Below are 15868 nucleotides of genomic sequence, written 5' to 3'. Positions count from 1 at the left end.
TCAATGATCTTTAGATCTGGTCAAAAGGTTCTGGCTATCAAAAGTTTGAAGAAAGTTTATTTATTTATTTATTTCATTTAAGAAAAGTTTCTCTTCCTATTTTCCCAACAGGTTTAGAACAAGCCAAAGTTTTTCAAATGGAAAAATTCCAATTAAAAAAGTGAGGGTCATCGGGAGAAATTCAACAAAATGTTTATGAATTTCCCTTATTCCCCCCATTTTGATTGACTCTGCTTTTCGTTCTTTAATTTCTCTGGTTGTGTGAAGAGATGCTCTTCCCTATTGTTTTTCTAAAGGCTCCCTTCACCTCTTTGTTCCTGAGAGTGTATATTATGGGGTTCAACACTGGGGTGACAACTGTGTACATGAGGGAAATCAGTTGATCACCCTCCGGGGTGGAGATAGACTTGGGCCTCAGGTAGGTGAAAAGGGCTGTTCCATAGAACAAAGTCACCACCATGAGGTGGGAGGAGCAGGTGGAGAAGGCTTTACGCCTTCCCTCTACCGACGGCAGTTTGAGTATGGTGGAGATAATGCAGATGTAGGACAGGATTATCAGCAGGAAAGGGCTCATGATAAACAGCACGGACAGAGCCAAGACCACAATTTGGTTTTTGGATGTGTCTGTGCATGCCCTCTTTATCACTGGTGGGATGTCGCAGAAGAAGTGGTGGATGCGGTTGGAGCCACAGAAGGGAAGGCTGAAGATCCACGTGGTTTGAGCTACTTCCACCAAGATGCCAATGGTCCATGAAGCACCCACAAGCTGTGCGCACACCTGGCCACTCATGATGGTTCTGTAGTGCAGGGGGTTGCATATAGCTATGTAGCGATCATACGCCATGGCTGCTAGAAGGCAGCATTCCGTGAGGCCCATGATGGTGAAGATGTACATCTGGGCAGCGCAGCCTGCAATGGAGAGGGTCTTTTGCTCCACCAGGAGGTGAGCCAGCAGCTGAGGGACCACACTGCTTGTGTAGCAGATTTCCAAGAAGGACAAGTTGAGCAGGAAGAAATACATGGGGGTATGAAGTGAGGGGTTTAGCTTTATAAGGAGGATAATGAGCAGGTTCCCCACCAGGGTGACCAGGTAGATGACCAGAAACACCAGAAACAGAAGGATTTGGAGTCTGGTAAGGTACGACAACCCCACCAAGATGAACACCTCAGAAATGGTCTGGTTCTCATCAGGCTCTCTCTCAGAATATGTCATCTGCAAGGGTGACAAAGAGAGAGACACTGGAGCTGAATCTGAAGAATACCATATGTGTGCATGTGAATCATACAATTCATACTGGTTTCCTACATGTTGGGACGCGTCAGACAAAAACTTGCTGCAGTTCTGGATATAAAGATGTAACTGGGCCCAATCATCATTGAGTATAAACTGGTATAGCTGTATTGATATCAATCAAGCTGTGACTTTGTAGATCACCTGGAGATATGACTGTGACACTGCTTCCCATATTTTTCATAGTAATAATATGATATGATTGTGTCATAATCCTAATGTATTTTATGCAAAATAGGTTATATGAGGTATCATTGGAGAGGTTATGATCGACTGAATATGATTAGCTTATCTGTATGCAAGTATCATTGCTGTATCTAAAGTTAGCAAAAGTGTTTGTACCTGGGGAATGCCCACTAGACAGAATGCAATCATTCCGGCTGGCTAGCTGGGAACAAGTCAATGGACCATTAGGAAGAACAATAGGTCTTTAAAGATGCTAATCTCCCACCTTCCTGAGAAGCTTTCCAGGGAAGCTACAAACTGCCTGTGACCTATGGCTGCTTTGACAGTGCACGGTCATGTGTTCAAGTCACAAGGTACTGGTTTCCATGATAAAACACCAGTATTTTTCCACTGAGGGGTGTGGGAATCACACTGAAAGACAAAGGATTCCTGCCATATGTAAATCTTATTTAAGGCAGGGGAGTGAGATAATTAGGGTTCATTCTTCACTGAATCCCCGCCCAGGATGACTGCTGGAAACATATAAGGAACAAAGATAAAGGGGGGGATAAGGGTTGAGCCCAGGTTGAAAAGGTGTCTGACCTGTGAAAGAAATACCTGGAGTTTTAACTGCAAGCAAGAGCAGCTTGCTTTCAAGAACTTCTGAAATCTGCCTAAATGAACATTTAGGGTGAGAAATTACTATTTGTAACGAGTTTCTTTAGTATATTAAGCTTATATTGTGTTTTTGTTTTATTTGCTGGCTAATCATAGAATCATAGAAGACGGGGGTTGGAAGAGACCTCAGGAGGACCAACACCAACTAAATCATCACAGCCAGGACTTTGTCAAACCAGGCCTTAAAAACCTCTAAGGACGGAGATTCCACCAACTCTAGTCCTGGGCAATTCCCTAGCTGAAGCCTTCCCATGCAGTTGTGATTTCAGTGTCTGTTTCTTTCCACAGCTGGATGTGTCCCTGCCTTCATTTGTGCTGGAGGAGGGTGTCGGCCTGGCTCAGCAGGACAATGTAAGGAACCCCAGGCTTGTGGAACAGGTGGGCTGAGTGTTACCCCAGTACATCAGGTGGCACCTCAGGGGCGGGGGAGCAACCCATCACAATGACCACTTTGACACCAGTGGAAATACAACTGATTTACAACACATGGGGATCTGATAAATTTACTCTAAAGGAGCTACATCAGTTTATACCAGCAATGGAGGAATACCAGTTTCTAATATCAGGGGTTCTGTTCTTCCTCTTCGAACACATTTCTTTTCTGTCTACACGATAATTCAAAAAGGGATTTTCTTTCTTTCTTTCTTTCTTTCTTTCTTTCTTTCTTTCTTTCTACAGCCACGTTTATCAAATAAGATTTCTCAAATTAGGGCAAATTCTGATCTCATTCAGATCTTAATCATGAGAATTGTGATACGAATGCAAGTATTCCCACTGCAATTACAATTCACATACGTGAGGACTACTCACATGAGTAAACTGATGCTGCTGAGCCCAACATGATTGAAGCACTTTAAATAATGAGAAGTGCAATAAATGGTGGAAACAATGGGGAACTTTGAACTTTTGTGTACTATTAAAAGTTATTCTTCCTTAAATATTAGAGAACAACTTAAATCATTCCTGCCATTATCATCACAACATTTGTAATGCATTGGTTTCTCTCAATATTCAAAGTAAGAGCTAGGGCCAATCCCTTTGCTGGTGTAAATCTTAACAACTCCATGGGTATAAAAAGAGCTATACTGCTTTACAACAGTGGAGGATCTTTGTCTAATCACCTTGCTACAAAGAATTTTAGAAGGAAGATCCTACAATGTATGAAGAGATGATTTCCAGAGAAGTTTTACTTCTAGGTTATTTGTTGACAAGGAACTTCTTAATAAAAGGCATGACAGTGAAATGACAGAGTTGAAATAAAAATGAGCAATAACAATTATTGTATTTTGCATATCCTTACCACCTTCAATATTGACTTCCACGTTGACTTCCACGATTGGACGGTCTCTACCCAGGCCTTTTCCTTCCACGGGGAGGATGGACGAGAACACCACTTGCGCCTCAAACTCCTTTATCCTTCTTCCCAGGGCCACGTAGTCTGCAGTGATCTGCTCAAAGTCATTCTTGGCAGTATCATTGGTGCCCACGTGCAGAAGCAGGAAAGGGTAGTGATCCGAGGTCTTAAGTCTCGGCAGTCTCTCCATATGTCTATTAACCGTGATCTTGAATCTTCCATGAGGTGTAATATGGGATAGTGGCGTTAAGAAATAAGAATCTCAGACACCAAGATAGACAAAATTAGGCATTACAGGAAGGATATTTAGCTCATGTAAATTACCATAACTCCATAGCACTAAAATAATTCAACCCATCTTTGGAAATGGCAGAATTGACTATACTGTGGTTATGTCTGGTTTACAGCAGCTAGGAATCTGGCCCCATTGATTTCAATGGAACTGCATCCATTTACAAAAGGGGGGAACTGACCCATTTAATCCAGCAGAGCTATAGATGGACCCATTGACTCCAATGGAGCTACACTGGTTAACACCAGCTGGACTTCTGGTCCTTTATAACTGTTCACTCTCTCTGAGATAACTACAACCCGTATGAGTTAAATGTTTTTAAAATGCCATGCACCATTGCACTTGCAGCCTAACGGTGTTTTGTTTTAGTGTCATCTGAGTAAAGGTAAAAATAGTGATTGCTAAGAAAGAAAGAAAGAAAGAAAGAAAGAAAGAAAGAAAGAAAGAAAGAAAGAAAGAAAGAAAGAAAGGTCGGGCAATCCATCCCAGCAGAAGTTGAAAATCAGATATAAAAAAACTCTGCAACACTGAATTCCTCCGATGTTCTGACCCAGTGAGACTGAATCACTAGCCATTAAAAGTTCCACTATTGTAAATAATCCCATGCGACAAAGAGCCATGGAAGGTGTTATAAATATAAAGGGAAGGGTAAACACCTCTAAAATCCCTCCTGGCCAGAGGAAAAATCCTCTCCCCTGTAAAGGGTTAAGAAGCTAGGATAACCTCGCTGGCACCTGACCAAAATGACCAATGAGGAGACAAGATACTTTCAAAAGCTGGGAGGAGGGAAAAAAACAAAGGGTCTGTGTCTGTCTGTGTGATGCTTTTGCCAGGGACAGAACAGGAATGGAATCTTAGAACTTAGTAAGTAATCCAGCTAGGTATGTTTTAGATTATGATTTCTTTAAATGGCTGAGAAAATTAAGTTGTGCTGAATAGAATGAATATTTCTGTCTGTGTGTCTTTTTGTAACTTAAGGTTTTGCCTAGAGGGATTCTAGTTACTCTGTAAGGTATTTACCATCCTGATTTTACAGAGGTGATTCTTTTTACTGTTTCTTCTATTAAAGTGTTTCTTTTCAAGAACTGCATGATTTTTTCATTGTTCTCAGATCCAAGGGTTTGGGTCTGTGGTCACCTATGCAAATTGGTGAGGATTTTTACCAAACCTTCCCCAGGAAGTGGGGTGCAAGAGTTGGGAGGATTTTGGGGGGAAAGATGTTTCCAGACAACGTTTTCTCAGGAACCCAGATAAAGTTTGGTGGTGGCAGTGGAAGTCCAAGGGCAAAGGGTAAAATAGTTTGTGCCTTGGGGAAGTTTTAATCTAAGCTGGTAAAAGTAAGTTTAGGAGGTTTTCATGCAGGTCCCCACATCTGTACCCTAGAGTTCAGAGTGGGGAAGAAACCTTGACAGAAGGGCAGATGGGTTAAGAACTTTTGACTCATCTTTCTTTCAGAATGACAGGCAAAGATTATGGATCTGAAACTGTGTAATAGACTGGATCCCGAGTGGGAGTAAATCAACCACAGGTCCGTGGAAGTCAATGGGACAGATCTCCAGGTGGTTTAAATCATTGTAGTTCCACTGAAAGAACCAGATCCTGAGTTGGCATAAATAGCCCTAGCTACTCTGGAATCAGTTGAACTGTGTCAGTTTACACAAGCTCAGGACCTGGCGCTGATTCAGACTGGAAATATATTGTACATTTTTAATGGTGAGGTCAATTAACCACTGCAAAAAATTATTGAGGTATGTGGTGGATCCAGTCAAGACTGGATGTTTTTACTAAAAGTTATGCTTTAGGAATTATTTTGAGGAAGTTTTATGGCCCATGTTATACCGGACGTCAGACTAGATTATCACTGTGGTTCTGTCTGGCCTTAGAATCTATGAATCTAGATAGACTCCAGACAAGGGGTGGCAATGGGAGAAAACCCTATAAATGATGTTACCCAACACTTTGCATTTACAAGACCCCATTTTTAATTCCTTATAACGTCCTAAAACTTTAACCATTTGGGCTGAAAGTTTTCGTGTTGGATGTCTGCCTCAATAGAAAATTTTCTTAAGGGTTCCCCCCAAAAAAGGTTCAGTCATTTCCAAGAAAGAGATTACGGGAAAATACATTGGTTCCCCTGTGTTAACAAAGAGGAAGAATTCTCTTTCCGGACACTCTAGCACCGGTAGGCATTGAAGCAGAAAAATTAAATATGGGGGGGGGGGGATCACCCTGGTTTCAGGGATGCACCTTTTGCTGCTTCCAGGAAACAACACCCAGACTTGGCCAAGTTATGAGCATTTGAAAAAATCTCAGTTTCCACATGCTCAATAGTTGCTTCTTAGAGTTCTGGGCTTAGAGCTCCTATCCATGACTGGACAGTGCATGCCCATCCCCACAGGGCGTGCTCCAGTACCAGGCAAAATAAGCAATGTTGGACATCCCTTGAAATTGCTGATATCAGACTAGATAATCAAAATGGACCCTTATTACCTTAAAATTGATGAATCTATGATAAACACCATAATCTTACAATCTGATCTGCTAGTAAAAAATGCCATGGAAGTCAAGAGCCATCTCCCAGAGTTGTTGTGTGATATGATCAGGTTGGGCATTGAAAAATAGATCAGTGTCTTATATAGGAAGCCATAAGTGCCGAGGAATGTTATTTTAAATTAGGCCAGAGGGAGCACTGGGGAAATGCATTCGACAGCCGAAAAATCACAACCCGACCCAAAACCTAAAATGCTGCACTGGACTTCCAGAGTAGGAAAAGGGGAAGCCTAAATTGACTTTTCTATAGAGCTGGTTGGAATTATTCAACTATTAAAATTTTGGTGAAAATTGTTAAATTCCAACTAACCAAGATGAACATTTTATGAAATGCTTTTTATGTTAATTGTTTTTTTTTTTTGCTTTGTCTCATTTCAAATTTTGAAGATGTAAAATCAGGACACTACTTTGATTAAAGATGATCATTTGATTTTTCAATGATCTTTAGATCTGGTCAAAAGGTTCTGGCTATCAAAAGTTTGAAGAAAGTTTATTTATTTATTTATTTCATTTAAGAAAAGTTTCTCTTCCTATTTTCCCAACAGGTTTAGAACAAGCCAAAGTTTTTCAAATGGAAAAATTCCAATTAAAAAAGTGAGGGTCATCGGGAGAAATTCAACAAAATGTTTATGAATTTCCCTTATTCCCCCCATTTTGATTGACTCTGCTTTTCGTTCTTTAATTTCTCTGGTTGTGTGAAGAGATGCTCTTCCCTATTGTTTTTCTAAAGGCTCCCTTCACCTCTTTGTTCCTGAGAGTGTATATTATGGGGTTCAACACTGGGGTGACAACTGTGTACATGAGGGAAATCAGTTGATCACCCTCCGGGGTGGAGATAGACTTGGGCCTCAGGTAGGTGAAAAGGGCTGTTCCATAGAACAAAGTCACCACCATGAGGTGGGAGGAGCAGGTGGAGAAGGCTTTACGCCTTCCCTCTACCGACGGCAGTTTGAGTATGGTGGAGATAATGCAGATGTAGGACAGGATTATCAGCAGGAAAGGGCTCATGATAAACAGCACGGACAGAGCCAAGACCACAATTTGGTTTTTGGATGTGTCTGTGCATGCCCTCTTTATCACTGGTGGGATGTCGCAGAAGAAGTGGTGGATGCGGTTGGAGCCACAGAAGGGAAGGCTGAAGATCCACGTGGTTTGAGCTACTTCCACCAAGATGCCAATGGTCCATGAAGCACCCACAAGCTGTGCGCACACCTGGCCACTCATGATGGTTCTGTAGTGCAGGGGGTTGCATATAGCTATGTAGCGATCATACGCCATGGCTGCTAGAAGGCAGCATTCCGTGAGGCCCATGATGGTGAAGATGTACATCTGGGCAGCGCAGCCTGCAATGGAGAGGGTCTTTTGCTCCACCAGGAGGTGAGCCAGCAGCTGAGGGACCACACTGCTTGTGTAGCAGATTTCCAAGAAGGACAAGTTGAGCAGGAAGAAATACATGGGGGTATGAAGTGAGGGGTTTAGCTTTATAAGGAGGATAGTGAGCAGGTTCCCCACCAGGGTGACCAGGTAGATGACCAGAAACACCAGAAACAGAAGGATTTGGAGTCTGGTAAGGTACGAAAACCCCACCAAGATGAACACCTCAGAAACGGTCTGGTTCTCATCAGGCTCTCTCTCAGAATATGTCATCTGCAAGGGTGACAAAGAGAGAGACACTGGAGCTGAATCTGAAGAATACCATATGTGTGCATGTGAATCATACAATTCATACTGGTTTCCTACATGTTGGGACGCGTCAGACAAAAACTTGCTGCAGTTCTGGATATAAAGATGTAACTGGGCCCAATCATCATTGAGTATAAACTGGTATAGCTGTATTGATATCAATCAAGCTGTGACTTTGTAGATCACCTGGAGATATGACTGTGACACTGCTTCCCATATTTTTCATAGTAATAATATGATATGATTGTGTCATAATCCTAATGTATTTTATGCAAAATAGGTTATATGAGGTATCATTGGAGAGGTTATGATCGACTGAATATGATTAGCTTATCTGTATGCAAGTATCATTGCTGTATCTAAAGTTAGCAAAAGTGTTTGTACCTGGGGAATGCCCACTAGACAGAATGCAATCATTCCGGCTGGCTAGCTGGGAACAAGTCAATGGACCATTAGGAAGAACAATAGGTCTTTAAAGATGCTAATCTCCCACCTTCCTGAGAAGCTTTCCAGGGAAGCTACAAACTGCCTGTGACCTATGGCTGCTTTGACAGTGCACGGTCATGTGTTCAAGTCACAAGGTACTGGTTTCCATGATAAAACACCAGTATTTTTCCACTGAGGGGTGTGGGAATCACACTGAAAGACAAAGGATTCCTGCCATATGTAAATCTTATTTAAGGCAGGGGAGTGAGATAATTAGGGTTCATTCTTCACTGAATCCCCGCCCAGGATGACTGCTGGAAACATATAAGGAACAAAGATAAAGGGGGGGATAAGGGTTGAGCCCAGGTTGAAAAGGTGTCTGACCTGTGAAAGAAATACCTGGAGTTTTAACTGCAAGCAAGAGCAGCTTGCTTTCAAGAACTTCTGAAATCTGCCTAAATGAACATTTAGGGTGAGAAATTACTATTTGTAACGAGTTTCTTTAGTATATTAAGCTTATATTGTGTTTTTGTTTTATTTGCTGGCTAATCATAGAATCATAGAAGACGGGGGTTGGAAGAGACCTCAGGAGGACCAACACCAACTAAATCATCACAGCCAGGACTTTGTCAAACCAGGCCTTAAAAACCTCTAAGGACGGAGATTCCACCAACTCTAGTCCTGGGCAATTCCCTAGCTGAAGCCTTCCCATGCAGTTGTGATTTCAGTGTCTGTTTCTTTCCACAGCTGGATGTGTCCCTGCCTTCATTTGTGCTGGAGGAGGGTGTCGGCCTGGCTCAGCAGGACAATGTAAGGAACCCCAGGCTTGTGGAACAGGTGGGCTGAGTGTTACCCCAGTACATCAGGTGGCACCTCAGGGGCGGGGGAGCAACCCATCACAATGACCACTTTGACACCAGTGGAAATACAACTGATTTACAACACATGGGGATCTGATAAATTTACTCTAAAGGAGCTACATCAGTTTATACCAGCAATGGAGGAATACCAGTTTCTAATATCAGGGGTTCTGTTCTTCCTCTTCGAACACATTTCTTTTCTGTCTACACGATAATTCAAAAAGGGATTTTCTTTCTTTCTTTCTTTCTTTCTTTCTTTCTTTCTTTCTTTCTTTCTTTCTACAGCCACGTTTATCAAATAAGATTTCTCAAATTAGGGCAAATTCTGATCTCATTCAGATCTTAATCATGAGAATTGTGATACGAATGCAAGTATTCCCACTGCAATTACAATTCACATACGTGAGGACTACTCACATGAGTAAACTGATGCTGCTGAGCCCAACATGATTGAAGCACTTTAAATAATGAGAAGTGCAATAAATGGTGGAAACAATGGGGAACTTTGAACTTTTGTGTACTATTAAAAGTTATTCTTCCTTAAATATTAGAGAACAACTTAAATCATTCCTGCCATTATCATCACAACATTTGTAATGCATTGGTTTCTCTCAATATTCAAAGTAAGAGCTAGGGCCAATCCCTTTGCTGGTGTAAATCTTAACAACTCCATGGGTATAAAAAGAGCTATACTGCTTTACAACAGTGGAGGATCTTTGTCTAATCACCTTGCTACAAAGAATTTTAGAAGGAAGATCCTACAATGTATGAAGAGATGATTTCCAGAGAAGTTTTACTTCTAGGTTATTTGTTGACAAGGAACTTCTTAATAAAAGGCATGACAGTGAAATGACAGAGTTGAAATAAAAATGAGCAATAACAATTATTGTATTTTGCATATCCTTACCACCTTCAATATTGACTTCCACGTTGACTTCCACGATTGGACGGTCTCTACCCAGGCCTTTTCCTTCCACGGGGAGGATGGACGAGAACACCACTTGCGCCTCAAACTCCTTTATCCTTCTTCCCAGGGCCACGTAGTCTGCAGTGATCTGCTCAAAGTCATTCTTGGCAGTATCATTGGTGCCCACGTGCAGAAGCAGGAAAGGGTAGTGATCCGAGGTCTTAAGTCTCGGCAGTCTCTCCATATGTCTATTAACCGTGATCTTGAATCTTCCATGAGGTGTAATATGGGATAGTGGCGTTAAGAAATAAGAATCTCAGACACCAAGATAGACAAAATTAGGCATTACAGGAAGGATATTTAGCTCATGTAAATTACCATAACTCCATAGCACTAAAATAATTCAACCCATCTTTGGAAATGGCAGTATTGACTATACTGTGGTTATGTCTGGTTTACAGCAGCTAGGAATCTGGCCCCATTGATTTCAATGGAACTGCATCCATTTACAAAAGGGGGGAACTGACCCATTTAATCCAGCAGAGCTATAGATGGACCCATTGACTCCAATGGAGCTACACTGGTTAACACCAGCTGGACTTCTGGTCCTTTATAACTGTTCACTCTCTCTGAGATAACTACAACCCGTATGAGTTAAATGTTTTTAAAATGCCATGCACCATTGCACTTGCAGCCTAACGGTGTTTTGTTTTAGTGTCATCTGAGTAAAGGTAAAAATAGTGATTGCTAAGAAAGAAAGAAAGAAAGAAAGAAAGAAAGAAAGAAAGAAAGAAAGAAAGAAAGAAAGGTCGGGCAATCCATCCCAGCAGAAGTTGAAAATCAGATATAAAAAAACTCTGCAACACTGAATTCCTCCGATGTTCTGACCCAGTGAGACTGAATCACTAGCCATTAAAAGTTCCACTATTGTAAATAATCCCATGCGACAAAGAGCCATGGAAGGTGTTATAAATATAAAGGGAAGGGTAAACACCTCTAAAATCCCTCCTGGCCAGAGGAAAAATCCTCTCCCCTGTAAAGGGTTAAGAAGCTAGGATAACCTCGCTGGCACCTGACCAAAATGACCAATGAGGAGACAAGATACTTTCAAAAGCTGGGAGGAGGGAAAAAAACAAAGGGTCTGTGTCTGTCTGTGTGATGCTTTTGCCAGGGACAGAACAGGAATGGAATCTTAGAACTTAGTAAGTAATCCAGCTAGGTATGTTTTAGATTATGATTTCTTTAAATGGCTGAGAAAATTAAGTTGTGCTGAATAGAATGAATATTTCTGTCTGTGTGTCTTTTTGTAACTTAAGGTTTTGCCTAGAGGGATTCTAGTTACTCTGTAAGGTATTTACCATCCTGATTTTACAGAGGTGATTCTTTTTACTGTTTCTTCTATTAAAGTGTTTCTTTTCAAGAACTGCATGATTTTTTCATTGTTCTCAGATCCAAGGGTTTGGGTCTGTGGTCACCTATGCAAATTGGTGAGGATTTTTACCAAACCTTCCCCAGGAAGTGGGGTGCAAGAGTTGGGAGGATTTTGGGGGGAAAGATGTTTCCAGACAACGTTTTCTCAGGAACCCAGATAAAGTTTGGTGGTGGCAGTGGAAGTCCAAGGGCAAAGGGTAAAATAGTTTGTGCCTTGGGGAAGTTTTAATCTAAGCTGGTAAAAGTAAGTTTAGGAGGTTTTCATGCAGGTCCCCACATCTGTACCCTAGAGTTCAGAGTGGGGAAGAAACCTTGACAGAAGGGCAGATGGGTTAAGAACTTTTGACTCATCTTTCTTTCAGAATGACAGGCAAAGATTATGGATCTGAAACTGTGTAATAGACTGGATCCCGAGTGGGAGTAAATCAACCACAGGTCCGTGGAAGTCAATGGGACAGATCTCCAGGTGGTTTAAATCATTGTAGTTCCACTGAAAGAACCAGATCCTGAGTTGGCATAAATAGCCCTAGCTACTCTGGAATCAGTTGAACTGTGTCAGTTTACACAAGCTCAGGACCTGGCGCTGATTCAGACTGGAAATATATTGTACATTTTTAATGGTGAGGTCAATTAACCACTGCAAAAAATTATTGAGGTATGTGGTGGATCCAGTCAAGACTGGATGTTTTTACTAAAAGTTATGCTTTAGGAATTATTTTGAGGAAGTTTTATGGCCCATGTTATACCGGACGTCAGACTAGATTATCACTGTGGTTCTGTCTGGCCTTAGAATCTATAAATCTAGATAGACTCCAGACAAGGGGTGGCAATGGGAGAAAACCCTATAAATGATGTTACCCAACACTTTGCATTTACAAGACCCCATTTTTAATTCCTTATAACGTCCTAAACTTTAACCATTTGGGCTGAAAGTTTTCGTGTTGGATGTCTGCCTCAATAGAAAATTTTCTTAAGGGTTCCCCCCAAAAAAGGTTCAGTCATTTCCAAGAAAGAGATTACGGGAAAATACATTGGTTCCCCTGTGTTAACAAAGAGGAAGAATTCTCTTTCCGGACACTCTAGCACCGGTAGGCATTGAAGCAGAAAAATTAAATATGGGGGGGGGGGATCACCCTGGTTTCAGGGATGCACCTTTTGCTGCTTCCAGGAAACAACACCCAGACTTGGCCAAGTTATGAGCATTTGAAAAAATCTCAGTTTCCACATGCTCAATAGTTGCTTCTTAGAGTTCTGGGCTTAGAGCTCCTATCCATGACTGGACAGTGCATGCCCATCCCCACAGGGCGTGCTCCAGTACCAGGCAAAATAAGCAATGTTGGACATCCCTTGAAATTGCTGATATCAGACTAGATAATCAAAATGGACCCTTATTACCTTAAAATTGATGAATCTATGATAAACACCATAATCTTACAATCTGATCTGCTAGTAAAAAATGCCATGGAAGTCAAGAGCCATCTCCCAGAGTTGTTGTGTGATATGATCAGGTTGGGCATTGAAAAATAGATCAGTGTCTTATATAGGAAGCCATAAGTGCCGAGGAATGTTATTTTAAATTAGGCCAGAGGGAGCACTGGGGAAATGCATTCGACAGCCGAAAAATCACAACCCGACCCAAAACCTAAAATGCTGCACTGGACTTCCAGAGTAGGAAAAGGGGAAGCCTAAATTGACTTTTCTATAGAGCTGGTTGGAATTATTCAACTATTAAAATTTTGGTGAAAATTGTTAAATTCCAACTAACCAAGATGAACATTTTATGAAATGCTTTTTATGTTAATTGTTTTTTTTTTTTTGCTTTGTCTCATTTCAAATTTTGAAGATGTAAAATCAGGACACTACTTTGATTAAAGATGATCATTTGATTTTTCAATGATCTTTAGATCTGGTCAAAAGGTTCTGGCTATCAAAAGTTTGAAGAAAGTTTATTTATTTATTTATTTCATTTAAGAAAAGTTTCTCTTCCTATTTTCCCAACAGGTTTAGAACAAGCCAAAGTTTTTCAAATGGAAAAATTCCAATTAAAAAAGTGAGGGTCATCGGGAGAAATTCAACAAAATGTTTATGAATTTCCCTTATTCCCCCCATTTTGATTGACTCTGCTTTTCGTTCTTTAATTTCTCTGGTTGTGTGAAGAGATGCTCTTCCCTATTGTTTTTCTAAAGGCTCCCTTCACCTCTTTGTTCCTGAGAGTGTATATTATGGGGTTCAACACTGGGGTGACAACTGTGTACATGAGGGAAATCAGTTGATCACCCTCCGGGGTGGAGATAGACTTGGGCCTCAGGTAGGTGAAAAGGGCTGTTCCATAGAACAAAGTCACCACCATGAGGTGGGAGGAGCAGGTGGAGAAGGCTTTACGCCTTCCCTCTACCGACGGCAGTTTGAGTATGGTGGAGATAATGCAGATGTAGGACAGGATTATCAGCAGGAAAGGGCTCATGATAAACAGCACGGACAGAGCCAAGACCACAATTTGGTTTTTGGATGTGTCTGTGCATGCCCTCTTTATCACTGGTGGGATGTCGCAGAAGAAGTGGTGGATGCGGTTGGAGCCACAGAAGGGAAGGCTGAAGATCCACGTGGTTTGAGCTACTTCCACCAAGATGCCAATGGTCCATGAAGCACCCACAAGCTGTGCGCACACCTGGCCACTCATGATGGTTCTGTAGTGCAGGGGGTTGCATATAGCTATGTAGCGATCATACGCCATGGCTGCTAGAAGGCAGCATTCCGTGAGGCCCATGATGGTGAAGATGTACATCTGGGCAGCGCAGCCTGCAATGGAGAGGGTCTTTTGCTCCACCAGGAGGTGAGCCAGCAGCTGAGGGACCACACTGCTTGTGTAGCAGATTTCCAAGAAGGACAAGTTGAGCAGGAAGAAATACATGGGGGTATGAAGTGAGGGGTTTAGCTTTATAAGGAGGATAGTGAGCAGGTTCCCCACCAGGGTGACCAGGTAGATGACCAGAAACACCAGAAACAGAAGGATTTGGAGTCTGGTAAGGTACGAAAACCCCACCAAGATGAACACCTCAGAAACGGTCTGGTTCTCATCAGGCTCTCTCTCAGAATATGTCATCTGCAAGGGTGACAAAGAGAGAGACACTGGAGCTGAATCTGAAGAATACCATATGTGTGCATGTGAATCATACAATTCATACTGGTTTCCTACATGTTGGGACGCGTCAGACAAAAACTTGCTGCAGTTCTGGATATAAAGATGTAACTGGGCCCAATCATCATTGAGTATAAACTGGTATAGCTGTATTGATATCAATCAAGCTGTGACTTTGTAGATCACCTGGAGATATGACTGTGACACTGCTTCCCATATTTTTCATAGTAATAATATGATATGATTGTGTCATAATCCTAATGTATTTTATGCAAAATAGGTTATATGAGGTATCATTGGAGAGGTTATGATCGACTGAATATGATTAGCTTATCTGTATGCAAGTATCATTGCTGTATCTAAAGTTAGCAAAAGTGTTTGTACCTGGGGAATGCCCACTAGACAGAATGCAATCATTCCGGCTGGCTAGCTGGGAACAAGTCAATGGACCATTAGGAAGAACAATAGGTCTTTAAAGATGCTAATCTCCCACCTTCCTGAGAAGCTTTCCAGGGAAGCTACAAACTGCCTGTGACCTATGGCTGCTTTGACAGTGCACGGTCATGTGTTCAAGTCACAAGGTACTGGTTTCCATGATAAAACACCAGTATTTTTCCACTGAGGGGTGTGGGAATCACACTGAAAGACAAAGGATTCCTGCCATATGTAAATCTTATTTAAGGCAGGGGAGTGAGATAATTAGGGTTCATTCTTCACTGAATCCCCGCCCAGGATGACTGCTGGAAACATATAAGGAACAAAGATAAAGGGGGGGATAAGGGTTGAGCCCAGGTTGAAAAGGTGTCTGACCTGTGAAAGAAATACCTGGAGTTTTAACTGCAAGCAAGAGCAGCTTGCTTTCAAGAACTTCTGAAATCTGCCTAAATGAACATTTAGGGTGAGAAATTACTATTTGTAACGAGTTTCTTTAGTATATTAAGCTTATATTGTGTTTTTGTTTTATTTGCTGGCTAATCATAGAATCATAGAAGACGGGGGTTGGAAGAGACCTCAGGAGGACCAACACCAACTAAATCATCACAGCCAGGACTTTGTCAAACCAGGCCTTAAAAACCTCTAAGGATGGAGATT

General features: G+C 41.6%; 3 protein-coding genes across 3 annotated transcripts; all 3 read right to left on the bottom strand.

The window, feature by feature from the left end:
- Positions 1-244: 244 nt before the first annotated feature.
- Positions 245-1213, bottom strand: LOC142068762 (olfactory receptor 10A4-like). Its single transcript, XM_075118584.1, has one exon. It carries the CDS (start codon positions 1211-1213, stop codon positions 245-247), a length of 969 nt encoding a protein of 322 aa, XP_074974685.1.
- Positions 1214-7008: 5795 nt separating this feature from the next.
- On the bottom strand, positions 7009-7977 carry LOC142068761 (olfactory receptor 10A4-like). Its single transcript, XM_075118582.1, has one exon. It carries the CDS (start codon positions 7975-7977, stop codon positions 7009-7011), a length of 969 nt encoding a protein of 322 aa, XP_074974683.1.
- A 5794-nt stretch (positions 7978-13771) lies between these two features.
- LOC142068760 (olfactory receptor 10A4-like) lies at positions 13772-14740 on the bottom strand. Its single transcript, XM_075118581.1, has one exon. The coding sequence runs from the start codon at positions 14738-14740 to the stop codon at positions 13772-13774; it is 969 nt and encodes a 322-aa protein (XP_074974682.1).
- Between the last annotated feature and the right edge of the window lie 1128 nt (positions 14741-15868).

The sequence above is a fragment of the Caretta caretta genome, chromosome 13 (assembly GCF_965140235.1).
Source record: "Caretta caretta isolate rCarCar2 chromosome 13, rCarCar1.hap1, whole genome shotgun sequence".
Classification (NCBI taxonomy): domain Eukaryota; kingdom Metazoa; phylum Chordata; order Testudines; family Cheloniidae; genus Caretta; species Caretta caretta.
Note: the sequence above shows the minus strand (reverse complement) of the source record. Positions and strands in the feature narration are given on the sequence as shown.

Bases quoted from the DNA above. Each gene is read 5' to 3' on its own strand.
- LOC142068762 (XM_075118584.1), bottom strand. From the start codon at position 1,213: ATGACATATTCTGAGAGAGAGCCTGATGAGAACCAGACCATTTCTGAG.
- LOC142068760 (XM_075118581.1), bottom strand. From the start codon at position 14,740: ATGACATATTCTGAGAGAGAGCCTGATGAGAACCAGACCGTTTCTGAG.
- LOC142068761 (XM_075118582.1), bottom strand. From the start codon at position 7,977: ATGACATATTCTGAGAGAGAGCCTGATGAGAACCAGACCGTTTCTGAG.